This window comes from Anomaloglossus baeobatrachus, chromosome 5 (genome assembly GCF_048569485.1).
Source record: "Anomaloglossus baeobatrachus isolate aAnoBae1 chromosome 5, aAnoBae1.hap1, whole genome shotgun sequence".
Classification (NCBI taxonomy): Eukaryota; Metazoa; Chordata; class Amphibia; order Anura; family Aromobatidae; genus Anomaloglossus; species Anomaloglossus baeobatrachus.
The window spans coordinates 75,692,597-75,705,343 of record NC_134357.1 but is presented as its reverse complement, the minus strand read 5'-3'; the positions used below and the strand labels follow the sequence as shown (position 1 = coordinate 75,705,343).

Genomic DNA, 12,747 nt, shown 5'->3' with positions numbered 1-12,747 from the left:
ATGTGCCCACGCTACAAGATTTATCGCGGATTTGACGCGGATTTTGACGCGGATTTAGCGCGGATTTGCCGAAAATCTGCAGCACAGCTACTTCCCAGCCATTTCAATGGCATTTTGGAAATGCTGTGCCCATGCTGCGGATTTTTCCGCTGCGGATTTTGCCGCGGATTTTGATGCGGAACAAACTGCAGCATGTCAATTGTTTGGTGCGGATTTGGTGCGGATTTTCTGTTTTGAATGGGGAAAAAAAAAAAAATAAAATCCGCATCAAAATCCGCGGCAAATCCGCGGTAAATCCGCGGCAAATCCGCGGGTGCGGATTTGCCGCGAAAGTTGCGGATTTTCAGGCAAAAAAATCCGCAGGGACCTTTTACTGTGGACACATAGCCTAAAAGCATAAATAATACTTTAAAGCATAAAACAACTAACAATGGCAAAACTCGTGCACCATTAAAAAAACACAACTACCATTTTATATGCAAAATTAATAAATCTATAATGTTATTTTTAGTACAGAAAAAAAGGTGACTGGGGCCATATACAAGGACAGGAACATATACGAGGATGGGGGACAAAGATACAAGCATGGGATGGGAAAACCGATTGCTGAGGCAATAAGGCTCTTTCCCTCGTGACCCAGCTTCTGCATGCTTTGCTATAAATTTGTCCCTGAACCCCACTTTCCCATGCTCTACTAAACATCTTGGATCCTTGGCTGAAATCTTGTAGAATGAATCTTGAAGCATCCTCCATCTGGAACTGTAGCTCCTAAGCTGAGGTCATTTAGAATATCCGAAGGGAAGCAGTTCTGTGATTCCCCAGGTGGAACCAAAGCATCTCGGCTGAGGTCCTGTAAAATAACTCTCTGATGACAGAAGCAGGGTTCTTTCATACCCCTCAGTTCTCTTACAGGATTGGTGGAGATGGCTGCTCTCTCATTGGTCACTAGTTCAATCCGACTGCATAATTTTCCTCTGAATTATGTAGTCAGAAGGGCTGAGGCAATCCACATTTACAGACAATAGGACTAACATGAGACAATAGCTAACTTCTCTTGATTTAACAAAGAAAACATGTCTGGCCTAAATAGGAACAGTTTACGCCCCACACAAGTGACCAAACGTTGAGTTGTCACAGGAACCCCTGTATACTTTAGGCCTCCTTCAAACGTCAGTGATTCTGGTATGTATGTTGTAGTTTTTACATATACCGGCATCACAGACATACACAGACCCATTAAAATCAATGGGTCTGCGCGCACATCTGTGATTTCTCACTGACAGTGTTTCCATGTGGCGCATACGCGTGACTGTGTGTTCTGCATGGAAATAAGTCCGTTTTTCTCTGGCATCACTGATGTCACACGGCCCATACAGTGGTGGGATCCGTGTGACACGTACCAGAAAAAACACGTATCTTTGAAATAAAATGATTTTTATACTCACCTTCTCCAGCCCTGTTGTCTCCAGCCACTGCTATCTTCTGCTTACAGGCCGGCTAATTATGTTTATGAATATTCACTGCACCACGACCCGGAAGTAACAGCAGAGGGGAGACAGCAGTGGCCGGAGACAGGTGAGCCAAGACATCAGCGTCACGGAGAACAGCGCCGGGAACAGGTGAGTATAGGAGTGCCTGATCTCCGTGTGCTATCATGGAGAGCACACGTGTGCCAAAATCACAGCACACGGAAGGCCAAATACATCTTTAACACGTCAGTGAAAAACGTGTGTTTTTGACTGACGTTTGAAAGACACCTTAGTGTGACTTGAGTGGAAAAGCTTTTTCTGTCATTACACCGATGTGGGCTCTAGGTGTCACTACTGTGAGGGGTATGGGAGATGGATGTGGCTCTCAAGGGCCGAAAGGTTGGGGACCTTTACCCTAAGGCTTTACTAAAGCTTATGAGCAAAACTCACATCCTACATTTGATTCTACAGCCTGATTCTCTTTGCTGAACTTTTGGAGTGGAAACTTAAAGGTCCTGATTGATCAGAATGGAGATGTCCTTGCTGGTCTTGATGAGGGGCAGTGCTAGAGTCAGAGGAGCTAGATTCGTTAAGAAGCGCACGCCTCGTAATGAATCAGGCACGTATAGAAAGTGGATTGAGGCTCTGTGCACATCTCACTGCAAATCTTACTCCAGTCACGAACTGGATTAAGATTTGTAGCATAAGATGATCACGTTTATAGAGTGCTGTGGAATTAATAGCGCTATATAAGGCCCCCTTCACATGTACGTGTCTCCGGTACGTGTTTTGTCCTTTTCCTCACGTGCCGGAGACACGGGCACACGTAGGCCCATTAAAATCAATGGGTCTGTGCTCACGTCCGTGTTTTGCCATGGACCGTGTGTACGTGTGGAGCATACGTGTGTCCTTGTGCTCCACACGTAGACATGTCCGTTTTTCTCCGGCATCACGGGTGTCACACGGCCCGCACGGATGTGATCTGTATGACACGCACCGGAGAAAACACATGTGCCACCTTCTCCAGCACTGCTGTCTCTGCCGCTGCTGTACTTTGCTTCCGACCCCCGCTCATTATGCTCATTCAATATTCACTCCACTGCGGGCCGGAAGCAGCAGCAGGGAGTCGGCAGGACCGCAGACCGAAGATCAGCACCGGAGACCGGCATAAAAACGGCACACAGAGGGCAATATGCACCTTTGACACGTCCGTGAAAAACGTGCATGATTTTCACGGACGTGTGAAGGGGGCCTAAGAGAGTAAATAAATAAGGAATGCCACAGCTCGTCATGAATTAGACAAGTGGGCGTCTCTAAACCCCCAAATCCACCGATATTGGTGAAGCTACTGAAACTGGCATGAAAACATCAAAAGTCGCAACATTTTTTGGCATATCAAAGTGTTGTATGACGTAAACACCGTGATAAATTGGGGTGAAAGGTTTTGAGGAATTTTCAGTTTAGGCTGCTTTCACACCTCCGGTTTTAGCAGAGCCGGCCAATGCGGCTCTAAAACCTATGCAACGGATGCGGCGACAATACCGCATCCTTTGCATACGTTTTTGACATGCGGCCCGTCCGGTTTTTGCCGCTTGCGGCATGCTACTGAGCATGCGCAGTGGAAAAAAACCGCATATGGCGTCCATAGGCATGCATTGCAAATCGCACCGCATCGGCTAAACCTGCCGCATGCGGCAAAAAACGGACTGAACGCAAGCTCATGCGGCACAATCCAGCACTAATGAAAGTCTTTGCAAAAAAAAACGCAACCGGCGGCAAAAAAACACAAAAAAACGGTTGCGGTTTTTCTGCAAAGCACCAGATTGTGCCGCACAGGAAAAACCGGATGTGTGAAAGCAGCCTAAGACTTTGGGGAATTTCCACTCAGTTTCAGCTTCAAAACTCAGCAAAGCCTCAATGTGAACACACACTTCTATTTCCTACTCAGTTTAATTGTATTTGTGCCTTTCACTAAAAACTGCATCAAATACCGCACCAAAGGTTTCATATGTGATTTCAAACCAATGGAGCTGGTCTGCAGCATGACATGAAATGCACATGTAGAAAGTGTATTATTTTTGCCGTTTGGAAACCTACAATTTGCCTGTGAACCACGTTCAGATCCTGACGCCGCTGACTGGGTGGGTGCAGCTGTACAGTGACCATAAAGGCGCATGCGCAAACAATCTCAGGCCTATGCGCCCTCTTTCCTGAGCGCCGGCCCGTCCATTGCTTTGCTACGCATGCGCAGAAGCTGCTGCAGCCGGCCCGTCAGCTCCTGAGCAGGAGGAAGCCGCCATGGAGTCATACGATGTGATCGCTAACCAGCCCGTGGTGATTGATAACGTGAGTACCGCGTCAGTACGGCGGGCGCAGCTGGCTCTATATACCGTTGTGTCACGTTTCTGTGCCGGAGATTGGGACCGGCTCTGCGGGCAATGATTTTCCCTTTGTCATGACAACCGCGCCCCTCCTGTCGGTCATAGTGACGAGGCTGCAGCGCAGCTGAGCGGCCCGGAGGGGCGGCCGGGGGCAGGCGGTGCCGGGAGCGGGGTTCCGCCGTCCGCGCACATTTGTATTATTATTTCTGACCGATGTTTAGGGCTGTGCAGGCGCAACCTAACCTGCTGCCGTGACAGAGCACGCCTAAGCAACGACAGGGGCGTTACAGACGTCAGCTCCTTGCCTTCCAATTGGACAATATTACTGTCAGTTACTTTGCGTATAAGGGGCGGGATTAGATGATCTCAGCTGGCGGGGTTTTCAGTCTTTATTGGTCAGGGATCTGAGTCACCGCAGCTTCGGCCTCTGTGATTGGTCAGTTTCAGTGCTGGGAGGAGATAGTTAGGGTGTGGAGGGATGGCAGTGACTGGTGTAAATAGGCCGAGCCCGTTACGTGGAGGGTTTGGTTGATTTTTGGATGGAATCATTCATGGCAGAGTTAGTGGTGGCTACAAGCCCCTGGGCCAGCACCAGCAGAGCCCCACAGGCCTTCTCCCTACCACTATGGTCACCCATGAGCCCCCATACCAGGGCCACACAAGCTCGTCCACCCCACTATGGTCACCCATGAGCCCCCATACCAGGGCCACGCAAGCCTCGTCCACCGCACTATGGTCACCCATGAGCCCCCATACCAGGGCCACGCAAGCCTCGTCCACCCCACTATGGTCACCCATGAGCCCCCATACCAGGGCCACGCAAGCCTCGTCCACCGCACTATGGTCACCCATGAGCCCCCATACCAGGGCCACTCAGGCCTCATCTACCCCACTATGGTCACCCATGAGCCCCCATACCAGGGCCACGCAAGCCTCGTCCACCGCACTATGGTCACCCATGAGCCCCCATACCAGGGCCACTCAGGCCTCATCTACCCCACTATGGTCACCCATGAGCTCCCATACCAGGGCCGTGCAGGCCTCATCCACCCCACTATGGTCGCCCATGAGCCCCCATACCAGGGCCACGCAAGCCTCGTCCACCGCACTATGGTCACCCATGAGCCCCCATACCAGGGCCACACAAGCTCGTCCACCCCACTATGGTCACCCATGAGCCCCCATACCAGGGCCACGCAAGCCTCGTCCACCGCACTATGGTCACCCATGAGCCCCCATACCAGGGCCACTCAGGCCTCATCTACCCCACTATGGTCACCCATGAGCCCCCATACCAGGGCCACGCAAGCCTTGTCCACCGCACTATGGTCACCCATGAGCCCCCATACCAGGGCCACTCAGGCCTCATCTACCCCACTATGGTCACCCATGAGCTCCCATACCAGGGCCGTGCAGGCCTCATCCACCCCACTATGGTCGCCCATGAGCCCCCATACCAGGGCCACGCAAGCCTCGTCCACCGCACTATGGTCACCCATGAGCCCCCATACCAGGGCCACTCAGGCCTCATCTACCCCACTATGGTCACCCATGAGCCCCCATACCAGGGCCGTGCAGGCCTCATCCACCCCACTATGGTCGCCCATGAGCCCCCATACCAGGGCCACGCAAGCCTCGTCCACCGCACTATGGTCACCCATGAGCCCCCATACCAGGGCCACTCAGGCCTCATCCATCCCTCTATGGTCGCCCATGAGCCCCCAAAGCAGGGCCACTCAGGCCTCATCTACCCCACTATGGTCGCCCATGAGCCCCCATACCAGGGCCACTCAGGCCTCATCTACCCCACTATGGTCGCCCATGAGCCCCCATACCAGGGCCACTCAGGCCTCATCTACCCCACTATGGTCGCCCATGAGCCCCCATACCAGGGCCGCGCAGGCCTCATCCATCCCACTATGGTCGCCCACGAGCCCCCAAAGCAGGGCCGCGCAGGCCTCATCCACACCACTATGGTCACCAATGAGCCCCCATACCAGAGCCGCGCAGGCCTCATCCACCCCACTATGGTCACCCATGATCCCGCATACCAGGGCCACTCAGGCCTCATCCATCCCAGTATGGTCGCCCATGAGCCCCCATACCAGGGCCGCACAGGCCTCATCCACCCCACTATGGTCACCCATGAGCCCGCATACCAAGGCCACTCAGGCCTCATCCACCCCACTATGGTCACCCATGAGCCCCCATACCAAGGCCACTCAGGCCTCATCCACCCCACTATGGTCACCCATGAGCCCGCATACCAAGGCCACTCAGGCCTCATCCACCCCACTATGGTCACCCATGAGCCCCCATACCAAGGCCACTCAGGCCTCATCCACCCCACTATGGTCACCCATGAGCCCCCATACCAGGGACACACAAGCCTCACCCATACCTCTATGGTCACCCAAAAGGCCCCATACCAGGGCGGGCACCAGCAGAGCTTTGCAGGGCCACACAAGCCCCGTCTACACCACTATAGTCGCCCATGAGCCCCCGTTCAAAGGCCGCGCAGGCCTCATCCACCCCACTGTGGTTTCCCATGAGCCCCTATACCAGGGCCACACAAGCCTTCTTCTCCACACCCCTATGGTCGCCCATGAGCTCCCATACCAGGGCAACGCAGGCCTCGTCCACCCCACTATGGTTGTTCATGAGCCCCTATACCAGGGCCACGCAGGCCTTATCCACCCCACTATGGTTGTTCATTTCTCCATGAGCCTTTATACAAGGGCCTTGCAGGCCTTGTCCACACCATTATGGTCACCCACAAGCCCCCATACCAGGGCCGTGGAGGCCTCGTCCACACCCCTATGGTCGTCCATGAGTCCCTATACCAGGACCGCGCAGGCCTTGTTTACACCACTATTGTCGCCCACTACCTGCCTACCGATGCCTTATGGCCTTGGTCATATTGAAACCTTTCCTCCTCGGCGATTCCCATATTTTAGTGCTTGCGTTTCTTTTCCTCGTCTCTTTCCGAGAGCTGTAACTTTTTTATTTTATGAAATGCTGACATTTGTTTCCTTCTCTTTCCGGTGTTTGTTAGCCGTGGTTAGTGATGAGCAGGCACTACCATACTCGGGTGCTTGGTACTCGTAATGAGCATTTGGACACTCGAGTGGGTGGTACCTGAGTATAATTGAAGTCAATGGGGGACTCGAGCAGTTTCCCCTGAAGATTTCCCCACTGACTTCCATTATATTCGGTACACTAGTCGCGCCCGTCTGACCATCCAACCTTATCATTACGATTACTGAGCAGCAGAGTATGGTAATGCTTGCTCATCACTATCCGTCATGTATCTGCAGCAATCCCTGCCTGTCGCACGTGCAGACACGACCTGACAGAGGACATTTCACAATTATTTTTAATTTTTTTTTAATTTAATCTGACTATGTCAGTAATAAGAGACCAATCTAAGACTATATTCTCACCATCAGTGTTACATGCATTTTTAAACAAAGCTGTAGACAGCGCACGTATGGTCTTATCCAATTAATACAGCGACATGTCCGAGAGACGCTCATCTTTACGGGTTGTGAAAGCCACAACCAACTGTGTTGGCATTAAACGGCCGGAGGAGACCCACGTGGAATGGAAATGTATTTCAAACAGAAAGGGTTAACGTCTCCTGCGCTGCTGTAAGAATGATGAGCATCCGGATCGAGATGATTAATGATTGTATTGTCTACGCGTTTCAAAGCCCAATGGCTTCTTCCTCAGAACAAATCATCTTACCCATTATTATGATTTGTCCTGAAGAAGAAGTCGAGTGGCTTTGAAACGCATAGACAATAAAATCATTATTCATCTCTATCCGGACTCTTTCATCGTCCTTACGACAGCGCAGGAGGCGTTAAACCTTTCTGTTAATTACATTACACACATTTTTGACTCAGTGCTGTACAGTACAAGCAAAATGGATGGAATTAATAGAAATCTCATGGCCATTGTACTTCTTTTTTTTACTCTGGCCTGCAGAGCGTTTTTCCAAACCGTAGAACGTTATTTCTCTTGCGGGTACACTGAGTTCTCAGTGTGGAGTTTGCCCATAAATGTGCACGAGAAGCAGAAATTCCGCAGGGAGAAAAAATGCACATGTATTTTTAGTGCTTTCACAAAGCATTAACACAAAAAAATAAACAAAATATATCAGGTATTAATAAAGTTGTTGGAAACACAGGCAGCAAAACAAACAGGAACTTGCTCAAGGCAAAGAGTTCAAAGTCCCAATATACACAGACACCCAAAAAATATAAAGATATAGCTAGATAGAGAGATGGATATCCTGCAGCTGTAATGTCACAGCCCCCTTACATATTATACACTTGCGCCATTTAATGTCTTTCATGTGGCACTAAAGGGTGTTAGCCTGGTTTAACCTAATAAGTAATTTAAAAAAATGGCATGTCATCCCCCTTATTTTTGAGAACTATCAAAGGATAAGTAGACAGCTGGGGGCTGATATCAGGCTCTAAAGGTCCATGGTTATTGAGCCCTTCCCAGCCTAGAAATAGCAGCCCGCAGCCGCCCCAGAAGTGGCGCATCACATTCGATGCTCAAATTCTGGTGCTTCGCCCCAACTCTTACCAATTGCCCTGGTGCGGTGGCAATGATAATGATAGTTGGGGTTAATATAAGCGGTGTAATGTTCTTCAATTCCAGGGATCAGTAATGAAGAGGAATCTATCAGACACCCCCCCCCATTACTAACCCAGTATGTACAAAAAAAACACAAAAATAGTTTTATTTCAAAAACACCCCCCAGACACTTTCCATGGTTCACCCTTTTATTAAAAAACAAACAACCTATGTAGGTATTTCTATCATCTCACTAGTTATAGCATTATATATTTTTGTTTGTGGATATTGGGATCTTGAACTCTTTGCTTGAACCAATTTCCTGTTTGTTCTGCGGCCTGTGTTTCAACCAACTTTATTTAGACAAAAATGCAAGTAAGGGATAGTGCGCACGTTGTGTCGTGTCATTGCAGAAAATTCTGCAGTGATTTGACAGCTCTTGTGCGATTCCAATCGCTGCAGAAACACTGCATAATGGATGCAGTGTTTCTGCAGAAAAAATGCCAATTTCATGCGCTCGGGATGCTGCCCCCAACATAGACAGAGTGGGAGCCACATCCAAAGCGCTCGGGATAATTGACAGGCTGCATTTTTAAACGCAGTGATTTTGTCAAATTTTTGACACTCAAATAGTTGCGTTCAAAAAAGCATCGTACGCACGGATTATGCACAATCTACATAGATTGTGCAGGGGACGCAGGATGCATGCATTCATGCTGCAGTGCTAAAGCTCGTGAAGAGGCAAAGAGCTTTCCGCGACCATGGACTATAAGCTTCCTCCGGATGTATGAGATTCGTCCAATGGTGGGGGGAGTTACGCGGCCACTGAATTACAGCAGAGATTGCATAACATCACAATGTCATGCAATTCCCAGGAGAACAAGTGCTGACACCTGTGGAGCGGCACCGGAGGTGAGTATATGTGTTAATTCTTTGTCGCTCCATTGGGAGACCCAGACAATTGGGTGTATAGCTTCTGCCTCCGGAGGCCACACAAAGTATTACACTTAAAAGTGTAAAGCCCCTCCCCTTCTGCCTATACACCCCCCGTGCATCACGGGCTTCTCAGTTTTTATGCTTTGTGCGAAGGAGGCTGACATCCACGCATAGCTCCACATCTTAGTCAGCAGCAGCTGCTGACTATGTCGGATGGAAGAAAAGAGGGCCCATAACAGGGCCCCCAGCATGCTCCCTTCTCACCCCACTCTGGTCGGCGGTGTTGTTAAGGTTGAGGTACCCATTGCGGGTACATAGGCAGGAGCCACATGCTGTTTTCCTTCCCCATCCCTTAATGGGCTCTGGGTGAAGTGGGATCCTAATCGGTCTCCAGGCACAGGGGACCGTGCTCCCTCCGCAGCCCCTGGGGAATCTGCTGGACAGGAGCCGGGTATCGTCAGGGACAAGGCCCTGCTACTTTGAGGTACTCTGTGTCCCCGTGGGGACCGCGCATGGAGCGCTTGTGCCATATACACTGCAGCACTGCTGGGTGTGTTAGTGCGCCGGGGACTACCGCGCCGGCCGCGCTTATATGCCGGCCGCGCTTATAACTTTAGTCCCCGGCTTTTGCGGCCTAGTATCGCATATTCCCGCCCCCAGGCCTGTCAGTCAGGGGAAGGGCGGGACGCTGTACAGGACGTCAGCGCTGAGGGCTGGAGCATACTCTGTATCCTCCTCCCCCCTCATTCAGCACAGTGGGGCTCCAGATTCCCGCACTTTCTAGGGCACGCCCACGGCCCCCTCCTCCCCACAGAACGCCGGCAGCCATTCCTGTCAGCACTTCTAACGCTGGAGAGGAGAGACAACAGGCTCTGGGAGGCTCTGGCAGGGAATCTGGTGATCACACAACCGCTTTTTAGCGGTCGGTAAGCAGCACCTGAGGTGCTGGCCCCACTGAGTGCCGGAGTGTACATATATATATATATGCTTATATGCTATACATTTACACTGTACAGTCGCACTGTTGATTTTTGGCTATATACCCTCCTGGATTGTACTCAGAGGAGACAACAGCATGTCGTCCGCAAAAAGCAAGGGTGCCAAAGCACAGGCTTACTTTGCAACCTGTACTTCATGTGCGGCTATACTACCGGCAGGTTCCACTGACCCTCATTGTGTGCAATGCTCGGCCCCGGTGGCACTTTCTCAGCCGGAGCCTTTGCTACTGGTGGCCCAGGTGGAACCACCTGCTACCACTGTCCAGGTGACAGGGACGGAGTTTGCAGTATTTGCTGACAAACTGTCTGAGAGTATGGATAAATGGTCTGCTAGGATACTAGAAGCCTTACAGTCCAGACCGGTGACTCAGGCCCCGGGCACTGTTGAATCATTGACCTCAGGCCCCCCTCAATTGGAGCAGCAAAGTGCTCCTGGGGTGACCCACGGATCCCGGGGTGAGGTCTCTGACATGGACCGCAGTCCCAGGCCGCCTAAGCGGGCTCGCTGGGAAATTCACTCGACTTCATCACACTGTTCAGGGTCTCAGCAGGAGGACTCTCTGGATGATGAAGCGGAGGTAGCAGATCAGGATTCTGACCCTGAGACCGCGCTCAACCTGGATACACCTGATGGTGACGCCATAGTGAATGACCTTATAGCGTCCATCAATCAGGTGTTGGATATTTCTCCACCAGCTCCTACAATTGAGGAGTCAGCTTCTCAGCAGGAGAAATTCCGTTTCAGGTCTCCCAAGCGTACATTGAGTATGTTTCTGGATCACTCTGACTTCAGAGAGGCAGTCCAGAAACACCGAGCTTGTCCAGATAAGCGTTTTTCCAAGCGCCTTAAGGATACACGTTATCCCTTCCCCCCTGACGTTGTCAAGGGCTGGGCTCAGTGTCCTAAGGTGGATCCTCCTGTCTCCAGACTGGCGGCTAGATCCATAGTTGCAGTGGAAGATGGGGCTTCACTCAAGGATGCCACTGACAGACAGATGGAGCTCTGGTTGAAATCCATCTATGAAGCTATCGGCGCGTCTTTTGCTCCAGCATTCGCAGCCGTCTGGGCACTCCAAGCTATCTCAGCTTGTCATGCGCAGATTAATGCAGTCACACGTACATCTGCTCCGCAAGTGGTGTCCTTAACCTCTCAGGCGTCGGCGTTTGCGTCCTACGCCATTAATGCTGTCCTGGACTCTACGAGCCGTGCGGCGGTAGCATCCGCCAATTCGGTGGCAGTCCGCAGGGCCATGTGGCTACGTGAATGGAAGGCAGACTCCTCTTCCAAAAAGTTCTTAACCGGTTTGCCATTTTCTGGCGACCGCCTGTTTGGTGAGCGATTGGATGAAATCATTAAACAATCCAAGGGAAAGGACCCATCCTTACCCCAGTCCAAACCAAACAGACCTCAACCACGGAAGGTACAATCGAGGTTTCGGTCCTTTCGGCCCGCGGGAAGGTCTCAGTTCTCCTCGTCCAAAAGGCCTCAAAAGGATCAGAGGAACTCCGATTCATGGCGGTCTAAGTCACGTCCTAAAAAGACCGCCGGAGGAACCGCTCCCAAGGCGGCCTCCTCATGACTCTCGGCCTCCTCACACCGCATCCTCGGTCGGTGGCAGGCTTTCCCGCTTTTGCGACGCCTGGCTGCCACAGGTAAAAGACCGATGGGTGAGAGACATTCTATCCCACGGTTACAGGATAGAGTTCAGCTCTCGTCCTCCGACTCGATTTTTCAGAACATCTCCGCCCCCCGAGAGAGCCGATGCTCTTCTTCAGGCGGTGTGCACTCTGAAGGAGGAAGGAGTGGTGATCACGGTTCCTCTTCAGCAACAGGGTCACGGTTTTTACTCCAACTTGTTTGTGGTACCGAAAAAGGACGGATCCTTCCGTCCTGTTCTGGACCTAAAACTGCTCAACAAACACGTAAAAACCAGGCGGTTCCGGATGGAATCGCTCCGCTCCGTCATCGCTTCAATGTCCCAAGGAGACTTCCTGGCATCAATCGACATCAAAGATGCTTATCTCCACGTACCGATTGCACCAGAGCATCAGCGCTTCCTGCGTTTCGCCATAGGAGACGAACACCTTCAGTTCGTGGCACTGCCTTTCGGCCTGGCGACAGCCCCACGGGTCTTCACCAAGGTCATGGCAGCAGTGGTAGCAGTCCTACACTCTCAGGGACACTCGGTGATCCCTTACTTAGACGATCTGCTGGTCAAGGCACCCTCTCAAGTGGCATGCCAACAAAGCCTGAACATTGCTCTGGAGACTCTCCAGAGTTTCGGGTGGATCATCAATTTTCCAAAGTCAAATCTGACACCGGCCCAATCACTGACATATCTTGGCATGGAGTTTCATACTCTCTCAGCGATA

At 51.4% G+C, this 12,747-nt stretch overlaps 1 protein-coding gene across 1 annotated transcript in view; it reads left to right on the top strand.

Moving 5' to 3' along the window:
• The first annotated feature begins 3,703 nt into the window (after nucleotides 1-3,703).
• Nucleotides 3,704-12,747, top strand: part of ACTR1A (actin related protein 1A) — a 56,590-nt gene continuing 47,546 nt past the window's right edge. The window contains exon 1 of the mRNA XM_075348598.1: nucleotides 3,704-3,815. Coding sequence (XP_075204713.1) covers nucleotides 3,768-3,815 — 48 coding nt within the window. The 5' untranslated portion in view covers nucleotides 3,704-3,767. The remainder of the gene's footprint in view (nucleotides 3,816-12,747) is intronic.